This window comes from Xenopus laevis, chromosome 7L (genome assembly GCF_017654675.1).
Source record: "Xenopus laevis strain J_2021 chromosome 7L, Xenopus_laevis_v10.1, whole genome shotgun sequence".
NCBI classification, from domain to species: Eukaryota; Metazoa; Chordata; class Amphibia; order Anura; family Pipidae; genus Xenopus; species Xenopus laevis.
Window position 1 is genome coordinate 103896812 of NC_054383.1, and position 18487 is coordinate 103915298.

At 39.8% G+C, this 18487-nt stretch overlaps 1 protein-coding gene across 2 annotated transcripts in view; it reads right to left on the minus strand.

Annotated features, from left to right (window-relative positions):
- Positions 1–18487, minus strand: part of plekhg5.L (pleckstrin homology and RhoGEF domain containing G5 L homeolog) — a 179894-nt gene that overhangs the window by 119018 nt on the left and 42389 nt on the right. The window contains exon 1 of one of the 2 annotated variants that reach the window (XM_018226132.2): positions 3553–4036. The exons of the other annotated variant lie outside the window; for it this stretch is intronic. Within the exon in view, the coding sequence (XP_018081621.1) occupies positions 3553–3555 (3 nt within the window). The 5' untranslated portion in view covers positions 3556–4036. Of the gene's footprint in view, positions 1–3552; positions 4037–18487 lie in introns of those variants that run through there. 2 annotated transcript variants of the gene reach the window in all.

Here is an 18487-nt window from a genome sequence, read left to right on the forward strand (position 1 = left end):
ATGACTTTGGTTATCATTTGATCATGTCCCTTATCTCAGAGGACAATATGAGTATTCAGTGTTAATGTTCACACAGCAACTATAGGGGTGACTACAGTTTGCAGCATGGAATAACCACAAATGATACAATAATATTATTATATATGTATTGTAAATTATTTCATTGAAACCCTTGAGTGAACAAAATGCTGTATGTGTTTAACAGGGGGGGGGGGTTTTGCTTCACACACTTCGTGGCATCCATGCCAATTCCTCAGAAGCACGTGACTCTCATATACTCATATATATATATATATATTACACAATAACGATTTCTTGTAATACTTTCTAACATTATCTCACATCAAGAAAACTATTTCCCAAGCATACTGAACAAAATCATCTTCATGTTTTAAATAAGTGTACACAAAGGCTCCTAACAGCTCCTATATGGCAGAACATGGGCTACACATGGGTGGAGCCTACACATATTTTGGTGAAATATTTTGGGTGCCAATGGTTCTAGTACATAAAGAAAGGGTAAGACAACCAGGCTAGAAACTGTTTATTAAGGCAGACAGAAGAAATTGGAATTACTCAAAAATGTATATGGTGCCTCTTCACAGACACCTCTATCCCTAGCTATTAGTGGATGCTCAATCTCTTCTCTCTGTGCAGCAACCCCAATAAACCTATTCCAGAAGTGCCGTCTGTCTGTCGAGTCTTAGCCATAACTGTGCCATGAGTTTCACTAGGGCCCTTCCTATCACAGGATTTAGATACATTCTTTCCCCTAGGAGCATAGAGTAGAAAAGAGAAAGCTCGTTCCTCCAAAAGGTTTACCAAACTATACTCTAGAACAGTGGTCCCCAACCAGTAGCTCGCGAGCAACATGTTGCTCTCCAACCCCTTGGATGTTGCTCTCAGGGTCCTCAAAACAGGTGCTTATTTTTGAATTTCAAGCTTGAAAGCAAGTTCTAATTGCATAAAAACTAAGTATAGTGCCAAGTAGAGCCCCTTGTTGGCTGCCTGTCAACATAGGGGCTACTGAATAGCCAATCACAGCCCTTATTTGACACCCTAAGGGACTTTTTCATGTTTGTGTTGCTCCCCAACTCCTTTTACATTTGAATGTGGCTCACATGTAAAAAAAGGTTGGGGACCACTGCTCTAGAACCACCATAACAGAGTATGACTTACACATTGAAATTAGGCTTTCATCATCTATATCTCGCTAATAAAGGGTCACAATTTTTTGGTAGGAAGACCTGATGTAAAGAACCAAACAAAAGGAAACCAGTACAAGTAGATTTAACTTATACATCCAATTCTTCTCTATAGACTGACGTAAAAAAGCTAAGTTCATATGAAACAAAAGCCTACACATCAACGAAAGGCATGCAATAGGATTGCAATGACTTTGGGAACTATTAAGCATTCAGTGCATTCTTGGTGGAAAGAGGCTGTGCTTTCATATAAAGTCATAAATTCCAACAAGAATGTTTTTGTCTGCCCAGGGAAGGTACGCTAGGTCACACCAACTGGGCCATTCAACACCCAGCTAAGCTTCACCTTGAAATAACACGGGACCAATAGGCCAATGAACTGTTCTTAAACACGTCATTAGCATTTTAACACTAATTGCGAAACCTGTATTCAACATGGACTATTACCTTGCAGTTATCCCCTAAAGTTATGTCTATGGCTATTACAATGCTTTCCTATTGCAACAGACTTGGATATGTTCCACACATTAAGGCATGAGCGGTTGTAATGTAATCCTTGAAATTCATCAAATAAAAATTATTGTGATTTTATTTTGGGCTATTTATGAGTTTTAGTATTTTTAGCAGCCAAACCACTTGTCATTTTTCAATTTTAACTAAAAACAAGAGCAAATAACAACCTTTGGCTATTTTTTTTTTTTACTGTTGTCAAAGCAATTTTAGCAATGTTTCTCCATGAGGATAATACCAATGCAAACCAAGCATAATCCTTTATTTTCAATAAAATGCTTAACACAGCATTACCTAGCAGGCTGGTGGAAAGCCTTTACATCATATATTATGCTTATGAAACTAGTTTAAGCTGTGTATTAACCTGTCAAAAAGAATACACATCATGCATTACTCTAACAAAACCGTTTTGATTGGACTGGCCTGTCCCAGCATTTAGAGAATTTCCCAGTGGACCCAAGTTTTAGTGGGACCTAGAGTAGGAACATTTGTTACAATCCTTCCTTATTTCCACTATAAGAAAATACATTACAAGGCCGATATTATTTAGCACTTACTACCTGTAATGTTGGTTAAAGCAAGTCCTTAACAGAATTATATGTGCAATGACTGCTCTATTGGATGACAAAATGCAGAGAATGTCTGCCACGATAACAGAGATTTAGTTCCTACTTTGATAACTCCCTTCATGCATTATATTACATATAAAAAGAATTAAAAGGCAATAATATAAATAGAACATGTTTATAAATGCATCTAATTACCCTTCATATCAAGCAATGAAAGTGCACAACACCTGTGAGCTGTATTCACCCTATAGGCACAAATATACAATATTGATACAGGCCCTTTCACAGGGATCCAACACTTATACAATGCAGCCGATTGTGTTTTCACCCATATAACTAACAAAACATTTCCTACAGGCATGAGCAAAAGTGCTCCATCCATTCTCATTAAAACAAATGGGCTAATTTTTCACGCAGCAACATATTTCTGGGTTAATGAAGCATAAAAACCACAGTGTTCAGAGACTAAAAACACCACAGCCTCTTGTCACGTTACACCGAATAGCAGCCAGAGAATAAATATTAACACTGCTTCCACTGATTTCTTTTTTTTTCTCCCATGGGAGAAATGAGAGCAGTAATATAGCGATCAAGGCTGCTGAACCTAGAGCAGGACTAAATATTTCATTATAACCATTCATTCTGTTGTCAGATCACCAGTGTCAATGACACACTCACACGCAGACATCTTAAATGTTGACAGACATAAAACAGTGTGAAAAATGACACACAGAGGTGATCTTGGGGGTCTCCTGCCATTTGTCAGTCACCTGGATAGCTTCTCCGACAGCTATAATGAATTATTACTATATTGCTCATTTATTCATCATCATAAACTCAGCAGAGGGATGCGGAATACCCAGAAGGTTAACAAACTCCCAGCACACCTGATATTTTAAACTGAAATTCCCCTAAAAACTCTCAGGATTTGAGTAGGTTAACTTTTAGTGGAAATTATAATCTGTGACTGTCACTAGGGGGGAAGTCAAGGTTATAAGGCATTAGCTTGTGTGCTGGTGGTTGTATTTCCCAACACCTACAAGAGAGTTTGTATACATTGGATTCTTCTCGCCCTGCTCCTTATTTGCATCCCAGAAGGAACCAGAGAGAGAGCAAGCACAGCCAGCAGCATTGCATTGTTGAATTTTTAAACAGTTTCTAGCCAGTGTGAAAGTTAATTCCAGGCTGCCATAGCAGGGCAGAGCAATTCAAGCATATACGCAAAGCAAGCAGAGTCTGCATGTCACATCCATTCACTTCATACTCACCATTCAAACAGATGGCAAAGGACAATGCAGGCAAAAGGCTTTTCTCAGAGCATGGACTGGAATAGAGTGCAGCAACAGCAGCCCCAGCACATCCCCAGCTCTCTCTCCTGTACAAACCAGCCAGCACTTTCCCACCTAGCAAATCCCACGGGTTTTCACTGTGGCTCCCAGCCAGAGACAGTCTCACATGAGCAAGGGGATGGCTGGTAGATCCTTCCCAGTGGTGGCCCAATGCTGACAGGCAAGGTAGGGCATCTTCTGTGCAGAAAGGAGGAAGGTGATCCTTCTTCTTCTTCCCTTTTATATTATTTGTGCTGAGGCAGCAGGAATGTCCCCTCTTTGTAATTTACTCACAATGCAGTGCAAGGCTTTTTGGCAAGATCTGCAGCCCTGGCTACTTTTGTTCTGTATTATAGGCTTCTCTCTCTCGCTCTGTGTGCCTTTCTCCTCTTGTGCTCATTCCCTCTGTACCTCCCATCAACCCTCCCCTTTCTCAGTGCACTCCAAGGCTGCAACTTAAGCCTCCAGTGCTCTTACAAGATGCATCTCCCCCCCAGGTGAACAGAGGGATCAGAAAACACCTGTCTGAGCATCAGGTTTCCCCAACCAAGGCTGGAGGTTACTAAGGAGAAGCCAGGAACATATGGCCTCATTGCTAGTATCTGCTGTTAGGAACAGACCTTGCTCGTATTTATAATTATGTATGTTTTATAATAATGGACATCTGTTTCCTCCACCTTGTGCATAGCAAACTCCATGACCAGAGCTAAGGAAGAGGGGCCTGTAGGAAATCTGGACCTCTATATGAAGAGAGAGAAGGTACATACAGTAAAAAAAACGTGCAGCCCACCAGCTGTTATGGAATTATAAGGGTGTTGTAAGTTGTAGTTTAGCAATAACGGGCAGGATGCAGAATGAATATCTTGCCTTTATCTGTCCTACACTAAAAGAAGACCTGGAGTTTTTGGAAAATGCATCTTGTTCCTGCTACTATATATGCTTGAATACACAAAAACTATTGACATATTAAATGGTCATCATTAAATACCAATCCTTTGTGATGTCATTTGTGTCAGATGATTTATTAAAACTTGCATATTATAAAAACGCAATGTATCCCCTACTGCAGTGATCCCCAACCAGTAGCTCGTGAGCAACATGTTGCTCCCCAACCCCTTGGATGTTGCTCCCAGTGGCCTCAAAGCAGGTGCTTATTTTTGAATTCCAGGCTTGGAGGCAAGTTTTAATTGTATAAAAACCAGATGTACTGCCAAACAGAGCCTCCTGTAGGCTACCAGTCCACATAGGGGCCACCAATAGTCAATCACAACCCTTATTTGGAACCACCCAGGAACATTTTTGATGCTTATGTTGCTCCCCAACTCTTTTTACATCTGAATGTTGCTCATGGGTTGAAAAGGTTGGGGACCCCTGCCCTACTGTAATACAAAAGAATGTTAGGAGTCACCTCGGTGTCCATGATCATTATTAAAGAACTTGGTCTGAGACCTAATAAACATAATATAACCAAGTGATATGAAAAAAGATGCACAGTTCCTTGGTCAAGATGCGACTACAGATGCCATCTTTGCCCACAAATCTTTCTAAGGATCTTATGTGTCCTAATGCCACCAAGAGCTGTCAGAAAAGCTTTAAAGTCTGTTAAGTCTACTATCATGATCAAACATTACGTGCTTTCCTATAGTTCACATATTCTTTCTGACAGACTTCAATGCCAACATCACTTTAGCCAGAGTACCTTGAGAAACATCAGCAGGTGGAGCAGTCTATTGCTATTTATTCTGCCAGTATAATAAAAATCAGATACATCTCAGTCTTCTAGTATTAACGGTAGTAAAAGTATTAGGAAACTTTCCCTGCCATGCATTTGTATTTATGGCAGAAAAATATGTTTTAAGCATTTTTTTTCAGTAAGTCATGGAACCTCTAGTTTGCCTGCAGTTTCCTTTATTTGAGCACAACCTTTATTTTGATGCAGCAAAAATGTACCCCTTAATATGAAAATAGACTGATATATACTAGTGCTATAAGCCAATTTGCTGGTTGCACTTGTGTGTAGTGTGCTTTGGTGCAAAGAAGCACTGCAGCATTTGATTTGCTCTGGTCAGACATTAAGCAAAGGGTGTTTAATTTTGTACGTACAGGTGCTTCACTTTGTGCCAGCAGAATAACATGCATCGGTAGAGCATGTAATTGCAAAACCATGTTCTGTCTACATACCACCCAATCTCTTGCAGGTGCACCCATTTGTGTGCAATTTACTATCCAGTGCAAATCTCTGTGCTACCTTTATCCCGTGCTAAATTTTGTGTCTGAATGTGCAAGTGGCAATTCTGGGAAAGAATGTTGCATTGTGGCAAATTACACTTGTTTATTGCACTTTGGCCTCCTTAAATGATGCCCTATGATGGTAAGTTATGCCTGCAGATGATTTCATTAGTGCAATAATCAAAGGGCAAACAAGTTACATGGTCCTTCTGAGTTATCCAGCCACTGAGCTTAATACAGGGAGAACACCTTGTTTATAATAAACTTGATCAATGATTGTCACTGTTAAGCTTTTGAGGGGGTTCTTCCGATGCACAACCTAATTCCTGTAATACACATAGGGGCTTCAGTTTTATTACAGGAGAATCCAGACAATGGCCCATAACTTGTTTTTCCTGAAACAGCAACATACAGCACCCACCAAGGTGACCCAACTCAAGGTGACAGCTACAATAAACTATAAGGGACAGTAATAAGATAAGAGGAGGAAGCTTTTAATAAGATGGAGGTAGCTTTTCACAGTGTGAACCATCAAATTTGGTTAAAATTCCAAATAAAGCCATTCAAGACCAGCAATCAATACTTTTAGGGTTTCCAGGCATAACTTCACTAAATGTGACAAAGAGTAATCAATACACATCAATAAATATGACAAATACATCAATTACAGAATATGCTCATATTGTGTGTAGTTGGAGAGAAGCATTCATCTGAGACACTGAAAACTCCAAAACAAGAGTTACAAGAAGAACGCAATAAAAAATGTCCCTTTGCAGGACAGGTGACAATGAAGGGAGGAACAGTCCAGTTAAAGGGTCAGTCCTGCAAGGGAATGTGCAGAATGCCTGGAATGTGAAAGAGTTTCATAACCCTGCCAGTAAAAGAGAGACAAATAATAGGGAAAATGGGATCTTATAAGCAGACTTTTGTTTTAGGAACCTGAAAAATTGTGCCTTATCAAATTGTTCATGGGCCACTGATGTCGGCCATACATATGTACCATTGACTTTGTGGGAAGTAAAGGCTTACTTGTTTGTTGATGCATCATTCACCCATTGACTGGCTATTGGCAGATTATATTTTTGGTCTGGACCTGGATAAATTGTAATCCAACAAGAGCACTGAATGGTCTGTTAAAACTGATCCTTAAAGGGGATCTATTGTGAAAATGATAATGTAATATAAGCTTCATCTTGCTGAAATGAGAAACTTTCTAAATACTATCAATTAAAAATTCTGTTCCATTTATGAAATAATCAAGTTACTCTTCACTCCCTCTCTCAGCAACCTGTCTCTCTTCATTCTGTCTTCATGCAGTAGGTGGAGTCAGTTTTTGATTGACAGTTAGGTCATCTTTTGGGGGGGGGGGTTGCTGACTCTTTAAAAATAACCGGCTCTGATGGAATGTATTAGACCTACCTGTCAATCTAAATCTGACCCAGATCTCAGCATGAAGAGAGCAAGAAGAGTGACAGGTTGTGGAGAGTGAGATACTGAAGGCTAGCAGTTAATAGTGCTGATCCAGCAGAATTCTGCACTGAAATCCAATTCTCAAAAGAGCAAACACATTTTTTTACATTCAATTTTGAAATCTGACATGGGGCTAGACATATTGTCAGTTTCCCAGCTGCCCCAGTCATGTGACTTTAGGATGGAACTACTTTCTGGCAGGCTGTTATTTCTCCTACTTAATATAACTGAATCAGTCTCAGTGGGACTTGGCTTTTACTACTGAGTATTGTTCTTAGGGAGTTGCTATCTGGTTACCTTCCAATTGTTCTTTTGTTAGGCTGCTGGGGGGGGGAGGGATGGTGGTGAAATCACTCCAACTTGCAGTACAGCAGTAAAGAGTGACTGAAGTTCATCAGAGCACAAGTCACATGACTGGGGGCAGCTGGGAAACTGACAATATGTCTAGTCCCATGTCAGATTTCAAAATTAAATATAAAAAAATCTGTTTGCTCTTTTGAAAAATGGATTTCAGAGCAGAATTCTGCTGGAGCAGCACTATTAACTGATGTGTTTTGAAAAAAAGATGTTTTCCCATGACAGTATCCCTTTATGACTACTACTGCTTTTGTTGATTTATTGTTTATTGCCTTTACATAAAAAAAACTTTCTTGTGTGTGCAAGTCCAGTGTATGGAAATAGAGCTAATTTTGTTACTCTGCGTGGGGGTACTTGTGGACTGATAGCACCTCATTTATTATTTCATACACATTAGCTTTATTGGTGTGCCCTCCATTGATCTGTATTTTTGTATGTCACACCCAAGCATAGGGCAGACAGCTGGGAGTACTTACTGTGCAGCTACAGTAGTGTTTAGTCATAAGCAAGTGCTTTAGGATGAGTAAGCCTCTAATGTTATGCTTGGTTCAAAATTGCAATTTTAATTTTTTTACCAGTTATTTTTAGATGCTCTTTTATGGGCTGATGAAAGGCCTGCGTAACGTAAACATGTGGTTTAAGACTAGACAAGTCAGTCACAATTAAGCCCAATGCTAACCTTTCCCCACTGCTCCTGCACTGCAGCTCTGTCATTTAACTTCTCATTTCCTTCTCGTTGGACTATCCATATATACTCTATATTCCTCTGCAAACAACCTGCATGCATGCTGCACTTTCTCTGTGCTTTGTTGCTGAAAGTGAAAGGGTGATACAGATTAGTGATTAGCGAATTAGTAATGTTTCGCTTTGCTTTGAGAAGTTTGTGAAACACATTTTTGATGCATGTCAATTATTTTTTGGCACACGTCATTTTTCTTATGAGCACGTTTTGCTGCAGTTTCACTAAACTTTTCACCCGGGGGGGAATCAAAAAAATTCTCCACAAAACTGACCATGGTGAAATGTTTCACTCATCACTAATACAGGTACAATGGGAATGATGTTTAGAACATTGTGGTTACATTTGGCTATGCAGCTACCATAACAAGATAAATGCCATGCATCATAGGGGCAAGTGACTAACGCTGGAGAAATTCGACAGTGTTGCGTCATTTCGGAAACTGGCGTTAAGGAGATAGACTCTAGCGGTACATAACTCCCTAATGCCAGGCGAATTTTTCTTATGAGCACTGGATGCAACTTCGGATTTTAGTGAATTAGTGTTGTCCTGTTGAATCTACACCTGGCGAAGTGTGCCGCTGTGAGCGACGCCATCGCTGTGAATTTTCGGAGGTTAGTGAATTTGCTCCAGACTGTTTCATTTAAAGGGTTGGTTCAATTGCAAGTTAATGTTTAATATGTTATAGAATGGTCAATTCTAAGCAACTTTTCAACTGGCCTTCATTTTTTCTTTTTTCTAGTTTTTTAATTATTTTCCTTCTTCTAATTCTTCCCAGCTTTCAAATAGAGGTCACAGACCCCATTGCTACTTTTTATTACTCACCTTTCAATTCAGGCCCCCTCCTACTCATATTCCAGCCTCTTATTCAAATCAGTGAATGGTGGTTAGGGTAATTTGGGCCCTAGCTGAAACTGCACACGAGAGAGCTGGATAAAAAGTTAAATAACTCAAAAACAATAAATAATAAAAAATGAATACCACACTCTACATCATACTAAAAAGTTAATTTAAAGCTGAACAACCCCTTTAAGAACCAGGAAGCCTTAATTAGTTCCTTGTGCCACTTATTATTCAGTATTGAAGAACCAGAAGCACTAAAAACGAAAATGATTAATTTCATATAATATATTTGTCCTGTACAGGTAAAGTCATTTATTTAAGACTTTAACTCTGCACTATACAGTCATTTTTAATGTATATACCAAAGTAGTCCAGTTAAAGGTACAGGGGCTGCATGTGGCCCCAGTCTGTTCAAGGGATCCATACAAAGGCAAAGCATAGGCAGAGGAAACCCACACAGATACATGGGGAGCAAATACAAGCTCCTTGCAGGTAGTGCATAGGCCAGAATCGGACACAATCTTTATATAGTGAATAAAGGTTTAGGAACTTAGTTAAAAACCTCCTGGAACTCACTCTGGGCAAGTGCTATTTCTGATCATGCCCATGGTCCCATTTTATTTAACAGTGCACAGCACTGGCCTAAATAAAGTCCAACACTGTTGTTTAGGTCAAGGGCAGATGGAGGGTTGGCTCAGCTGCTCTCAGCCTGCGTATTTTTTTTCACCTGAGAGAAGCAGATCTGCTCCATGCCCCATCTCCATTGATTTTAATAAGATATGCTTTTGTGCAATCACACACTGCAGAGTGGAGCAGAGTGGTCGGCCTGATAATTAATGCCTGCTTAGTGCTTACAGGTATTTGGGCCAACCTCTGCTCCACTCAGCTAAGTGTGACTGCAGGCAAGCAGATCTTATTTAAATCAATGGAGATGGGGCACGTGGCAGATCTGCTTCTCTCAGCCTGAAAAGATACGCAGGTTGAAAGCAGTGGAGCCAATGCCCCGTCTGCCCTTGGCCTTAATAGGAACATATGGCAGCATTCTCATTCATGAACTGTCCACAACAGCCCTGCCAAAAACGACAGGAACACAAGGATATAAAGAAGAAAAGAAGGTCTATACAGCCCAGTTACAGATTACTGTTTGCAGTTGCTATTTGCTGATAATAAATGCTATGACATTGGCACTGTATGGGCTGCTGCCATAATGTACATAGCAAGGACAGGGATTGGCCAGGTGCACACTCATCAAAGGCTCCCATTCTACACATCATTCATGAGCAATTTACAACAGCAGTGTCTGTGATGCTGGGACAGTGAATTTACCCCATTGTGTTACACCTGCGACAGCAGTGGGTGTTGTTGTATAGCGTGGCTTTTTTATATAGAGAAATAAATGAGAAACCCATGAGAGCCATATTTTAGTTTATCAGCTTTCTTTTTCTCTTAAAGATCAATGTTAATTTTTGTATCTTTTCCTACAGACTTGCCACCTCCTGCCTGTGCTACCCCTTCTTTTTATCTGTTGCAGCATTGAAAATTGGCCAGTGGGGAGGGATATTAATAGCTCCTATCCTTGGTCCTATGTCATTATCGTTGTGCCGCCACCCATCGATTCTCATTCTCCAGCAAGACTTCACGTGAAAACCACTATGCAAGCCTCATTTACTGGAAATATCACTACAGAAATTGGAATCATATTTGCATTGCCTTAATATGCATTACATTATCTCTGCAGAGCGAGCTATAACAGGAATATGGAATGCAATGTTTTCTCTTAGAAATACAAATAAACTTCTTGAGACTCAATTTTCGGGGCAGAAAAAGAGACTTTTTAAACAGACATTTTAAATGTTTTATGATACTTTATTTAGACAGAGCCAACATGCTATGCAGAGCTTTCCAAAGATTGTTCATGAATCTCGGCCTCAGTGGAGCTTACAGTTTAAGGTCTCTATCAGGTCCACACACTAGGGTCTATTTCATCAGAAACCATTAACCCGCTTGTAAGTCTATGGAGTGTGAGAGGAGTACCATGAGGAGAGAAACCCACGCAGGCAGAGGTTTAGTTTCTTGCAAACAGTGTACTTGTTAAATTGAAACTCAGGACCCTGGTTCTACAATACAAAAGAGATCTATAGCATCTACTTAAAAAGATGTAGGAGGACTTTTCAAGACTGATAAGGTTTACTCAGAATCAAAGTACTGCACTAGGAGAACAGAAAACAGATAAAATGTCAGGAAGCAGTTTGCTGGAAAAAAGGGCTTTTAGTGCAGTGCTAGTTTTTTTCTGGAGTTGAGACGCACTCTTGCCTTACCTGACTGACCGTGTTCTGCCTTTGAGAAGCTAATAAATGGTAATAGTGTTGTTTTGCTTTCGTTCTGTTGAAAATATCAATCTACTTTAGGTTTAAAGTGGTTTATACTGATCTTCCTTATACCAGTGATGATGAAACCTAAATTTTGCTGCTTTCACTGTGGGAAAATGATATTGATTGGTTATAGAAATGACAAAGGTATCCATACACTGGCAGATAAAAGCTACCAACAGACCGAGTCAGTCAAAATCGGCCAGATGTTGATTGGGCAGGTTTAATAACCCGTTGGATCGAGGACCACATTGGTTCATTGATGTAGTCCTCACTCAGACTGCCTGTATTCCTGGCATTGTGATACAATCTTTGGACCCTAGGGCCCACAATCGGATCAGCCTAATATTGCCCAACCCAAGGTGGTGAGGTCATTAAAAGATCTGGCCACCTTACTCTGAGCTAAGTAAATGCAGATAATTTACTTGTAACACTCCTTTTCTTAAGCAGTGATGCTTAATGCTGAATTAAAATCATATATGTAAAAACCCTGAAATTCCATTCCAAGAGCCAGTTACTACAAACACTTATATGTAAAAGGAGCCTATCCTTTAAGGATAATGTGTACCATGTTCTACACAACATTCTTCAAGGCCAACACAGCCCATGAAAACAAAGATTAAATTAATGATTGCACAGGGCTGGCACGGGCTGCTGAGCTACTTCTGTTGGCCTTTTAACCCTATGGCATATAAAAAAGAACTCCATTCACCTAATCAGCGCAATGAGCTTCCTAGAGTTGCTAGTAGTGAGCATGCACCATAAGTACCCTATGACCAAGACATGACACTTCAGTTCAACTGTAGATACAGGGGGGCCCCAGGAAGGTAACTTTAGTCAGATCATCACTCAGCACAGATTATAACCAACAACATCACAAAGGTTTCTTTTTAATGATTTATTAATTTAAGTTATTTGTGACACCTGGAAAAAGATGCAAAGTTTGCTTCAGCCTGTAACAAGAGACGTTGTCTAACTATAGTGTACAAATATGGAGCAAACTTTGCACTTTATTTACATTTACATTAGCCCACAAATAGTTGCACAGTAAAACCATCCCTGTAATGCTAATTTCTGACAAACATTGGGCCTTGGTATAATGGAAACACTATCATGTTCTTTTCTGCTACCTCTGGTGCTGTTACCCAGAATGTTCAGGACCTGGGCTTTTCCGGATAAGAGATCTTTCCATAATTTGGATCTTGAGTCTATTACAAAATTATCTAACCCCAATAAGATAATTTGCATTATTTGGATAAAATAGAGTCTATGGAAGAGAGCCTTTTAGTAATTAGGATGAGGTCCTTTTGGATAATGGATCACATACCTATACTTTGCTCATTCATTAAGTTGATGGTGCTGAATGCTCTACCAAATCTGATTAAATGCATGGTTAATGTTTCCCATCTTTTTCTTATGTTACAGTGGATTGCATTTAGCCTTTACATTGCAATGATATGCCTCATTTTATTGGCTTTAAGCATCACTTAATGTTGTTTGGACTGCGTGCGGTCCGGCTTTATTTTGATAACGTCTTCTTTTTGTACTGATTGTTTGGGCCTGTTGGGGAATGATGTCAATTTGCTATAATGTATATGTTTTAGAATTCTACTTTGATTTTATTTATAAAATCCCTAGAGGAGTTTTTCTTTATGAGAGTTTCTGCTTTAGTTTAAGTCCCTGCTGCTAAATGCACATTATCTTGCACATATCTGAAGTCATTTACTTAAAAATCAAGATTCCGTGCATTGAGGAGAGACAAGATGGCAGAAAGTAGTGGATGAAAGAGTGCTGAGGAGAAGCCCGCTGTAAACATTGATTCAGCGATCCCTTTGGGTACAGCACTGCGCAATATGTTGTTGCTCTAAAAATACATGTTAATAATAATAACCCTTGTAGAGCTGTTAAATTGTTTGCACTGCACTCCCATGATTGTATAGTTAATGTTTATTATGTTTCTACTCTTAGCCCTTTTCAGGGCCCACTGGAACTATGACTGAATGGGCCTCTTTCCAGAACCAGGTGTTTAAACTCTACCTGGGTTGGGGAGAGGCTATGGGGCAAATTCACTAAGCACCGAAGCCTAGCGTTAATTCGCTAGCGTTTGGCATTTTCGTTACTGCGCAAATTCACTAACGAACGCTGGCGTAGTTTCGCTAGTGTTACTTCGCACCCTTACGCCTGGCAAAGTTTCGCTAGCGACGTAACTACGCAAATTCCCTAACGCGCGCAGTGTACTGAACGCTACCTTTTACGCTAGACTTCCTTCGCCACCTCAGACCAGGCTAGGCGCAATAGAGTAGATAGGGATTGCTTCAAAAAAAGTCAAAATTTTTTCTAAGCCCCAAAAAACGCTGGCGTGTTTTCTACATTATGGGTGATAGGCTGAAAAAGATCGAAAAATTTTTTGGGGCTCCCCTCCTTCCCCCCTACATTTCCTGACTCATGGCAACTTACCTAGACAGTGGGCACATGTGTAGGGCAAAATAAAATTTTTATTTGATGTTTTGAACGTTTTCTAGGCATTTGTAGTGCCGATACGTATTCCTCCATTGAAATTAGAATTTGGCGCCGTATGCAAATTAGCCTTCGCTAGCGTAACTTCGCTTCACTTAGCGAATCAACGCTAGTGCAACTTCGCAATCTTACGCTACCCCTGTGCGCAACTTCGGATTCTAGTGAATTTGCGGAGCGCTGGCGCAACTACGCCTGGCGAAGTGCGGCGAAGCGCGGCGAAGTTGCACCTGCCGAAACTACGAATGTTAGTGAATTTGCCCCTAAGTTCCAGGCAGGGGAGTGGGTTGGGTCATTGAGGCCCTTTCCCAGGCTGCTTGGGGCAAACTTATAGCACTAGTATAAGGGAAGCTAACTATTGTTACAATCATACATATGAGGAATACAAATAATTATAAAAACAACTTGTTTAGAGATTACGCATGTTCGATCATTATAAAGGGGGGCCTACAGGGCCATATTTTCAATATAGGTACCCATGGGCCGGTGCCAAGGAGATATAGCTTTAGGTACATAGGTGCATTTATTGTAGCAAAATCCAATGGCAGAGCTAAGAGGGTGAATGCCACTGTTCTACTGCATGTGCAGTACTGGTTGTTCATGTGCGTGTGCCCATCCAGCAGCAATAGGCAAAAAATAATGAAGGCTTAGGGAGTATTAGCCCCCAAAAGAGTCCAATCATCAGATATAAGTATCTAAGCTTTCCCACTGACTGCAATCTATTGGTAACCTCCACGCTCTTTAACTGGGCAGCAAGGGAGGAGGTGGCGTTCTTGGAAATCTAGGGCAGTGGAAGGCATAAATACACCACTGGCTACTATTGGTTATTCAACATATATCAACGTGAATATCAATATCCAGGTGCATTTATATTTATTAGAATTATTATTGTGTTCTGTGGTCCTTGCTGAATGAGGAGTGTGGGTTATCTGGATGAACTGTACTGTGGATTAAATGGGAATTGTGATGTATGTATGTCTGTAAAATAATAGAACAGACAGGGGCCAAGAGAATAATAGAATAGAAATATCTACACATACAATAGCACTCAAGAACAATTGCTACGAAGAATAAGAATATTGTCAGTGGGTTGCCCATTTACTTCTTTCTATTTCTTTTACATTCTAATTCCATTTGAGATCACCTCTTGCCTGAAGAGGTGTCTCTTTGTGAAACAGATGAGGAGAGTGCATATAGATTTCCATCAGAAGTGATTATACATATTTACATAAAGCCCTTGGTATTTTTTTTTAGCAAGAAGCTCTTTGCTTTTTTGTGTAATTACTTCTTAGAAATTCATACACCCCAATCAACTCCATTGTCCAAAGGCAGGATACATTGCAGTTGTTATTCATCTAACTGCATGCAAATGAAGTACCATTCCAATAAATGGAACTGCATCAGTTTTAATAGCTGTACCACACAATTACAGATTGCATTCTATTGAATAGATCAATTGCTGGATAATATCATCCTAACATGGATTCGATAACAAGTTAGATATATATATATATACTGACATATATACTATATTTATATCACAACCATGTGTATAGCTCAACAAGAAATGTCAAAAAGAATCTCAAGCAGTACCTTGATAACATATATACAGTATATATATACAGTATGCCATATGCATATGCAGTATTTGGTGCCAATTGAGAAAATGAGAAAAACCTGGTTGCCTTTCCTATCAACATCTTATCAGGGTTCATTGTGATATCTATAGGACCTGGAAGAATATTTCATTTAACAAGGACCTTGTTGGAGATGCAGTATTATATAGATCCATTGGCATATGGAATGGAAACCCAGTTGTTACCAAGGGCATTTTGTTGGGATCAATACAATTTGAATTGGGTAACTCATTGGCCAAATGAGTGAATCATTAATACACAACCAGTTTATGTTTCCCAACAGAGCCCTATAGATTATGGGCAAAAATAAGATTGAAGCAATGGTGTAAACATTGACCCACTGTTATAAAAGTGTCCTGTACACTGTTTGCAGAAATCCCTTGGTGGTGGTACTGATGTTTCATAGATACTTGCAGGGTTGTACTGGGGTGTGCAAAGGCTGCAACCCAAGGGCCCCCACAGCCCCTCTGGGGCCCCTGCCGCCAGTCCGCTCACCCACCACCAGGCCCTCCTCCACACCCGTGCACCATACTTATACTTAACTTTTGAGGCGATCGGGGAGGGTGGGTAGCGGGGGAGCAGTGGGGATGCCACAATCGAGTCTGGGTCGAAGGAGGAAGGAAAGTGGGGGAGGCCAGGATTGAGGGATGAGGTCAGTGGGGGAGCCACATGGGAGGCCCAATCGAGTCTTGGTCAGCAGGGCCCCCAAAAGCCTCTGTCCCCCTGGCCCATACTGGCCCTGGTACTAGATGTAGTATCACTATGGAAGCACATCAATAAATGGGGAGGGGGAAATGGAGCATAGAACAGTCTGTTCAGTAGTAAGATAGTGAAATGACAAATACTTTAACAAAGAAGTGAATGCACCCTATAAAATGTGCACAATGTCCTAGTTGAATGCATCACATCTGAAGACTTATAATGGAGATACCTTAATTATCTTAATACCTTATTTAATATATAGCTTTTATCGAGATGTATTATGTATACAAAAGAAAAGCAGGCATAACATCACTGTCTATGTCCGATTATAAAGTACCATGTGAAGAAAACAATGTATCAGCCTAAAAAATCAGTGGAAGGTAGGGAGATAAACATCTTCTATATTCAGCCATAATCTGCTGCCCTAACTACCAGAGCCCCAATGTAAGTGTCAGGATAAAGAGAAAAGGAATAGAAAAGGCAAATAGTTGAAAACCACAAAAAGTGAGAACACATTTGCGCAATGTCCTGGAATGTCGATGTCTCCATCATTCTAGAAGTTTATTTTGAAGCAAACAACCCCATTAATGAGAACATTCCTTTATCCCCTATATAAAATGTAGTCAGCATGGGCCAGCCCCAGAGCAACCGTCAGTAGCAATTCCAGATGATATGCTGTAACATACCGTTTAGATTGCATATCTCTATAAAGACTCTAGTTAGGAATTGTTTGGGATTGTGCACAGTGTGCTGCTTCCTGACACACCTAATGAGACACTCTTTTGTGAGTATTATAGATGAGTACCTACAAACCTATTTATTACATATCAAGGGGAAGACGGTACAATACACGACTAGACAAACACAGAGGTGCTGTTTGTGAAACATGTGCGATGACTGTTTGAAAGCAAATTCAAAGCCTCTCCGACATGCCAGAACCTACAGTATTTTAATTGCAGACAATAAAACTGTTAAATGAATAGCTATCTGAGGCTGGCGAGCTGTTATGTTGTCTGGGTGACTTGATGGAGCTTGCTTATGTTTCTGATAAATATGCCCCATTGTAGAATTAAAGTTCTGAGCATACAGGAGCTGTGTTTTTATTTATATTCGTGTTACCTCCCTATAGTCTAGACCAGGCAGTTAGGTAAACTTCAATTTCTACTATGCAGAGCAAGTCAATCCAAAACAGGAGCTTTTGGTTTTTTTCATTTTGTTTCCTTTTTTATTTTTAAAGAAACAAAATCCTTTTTTTCTAATTTAATTTGTGTATATCTAAGGATCCTATGGTCTACGATGCCCTCAAATTTACCCACAAAAAAGTGCTTTTTGTACAGGTACACAGATTGTCATTATGCAGAATTCCTAAGATCTTTTTATAATAAAAGGGTTTTTTCCGTAATTTGAATCACAATATCTTAAAGGGGCATTATAACCCTTATTCAACACGAGATCAATAACAATGGGACTTTTGCTGAACATACTTTTTCTCATAGTTTCTTCAAGAAAAATCTATGTTTTTTGTTAATTCATGAGCTAAACAAAGCAAACAGGGAATCTCTGTGTTTGGTCCTTGCAAGGCAGATAATTAGATTACCAGATAATGCCTTTTCTAATGAACTCCTCCTACCAAAACAGTCACAACAAAGGGTGAAGTAAGGGGGCCATTTATTGGGAATCAAATTATCTACCTGACAAGGCGGTAGATAGTATTATTAAATCCCATGAATAAACCTTACAGTATCTGAGCAACATACATATAGCTCACATTTGTAAGGCAAGAACATTCAGACAGAGGTCCTAAAGACACCTAATAGTTTTTCATGTCAGTACCTGTTCATATAATTTCAAATCTTAGCCCTGCATAAGATTTGTGAACAAGGCATTATATAGCTCCATTCCAGATAATATAGCCTTCTGTCTTACCCCTTTAAATTAAATTCAGTCCTTTCCTGACACTTGTCCTAATAGTAGAGCAGGGGTGACAGAATGGGGTTTCACATCCTTTACACACT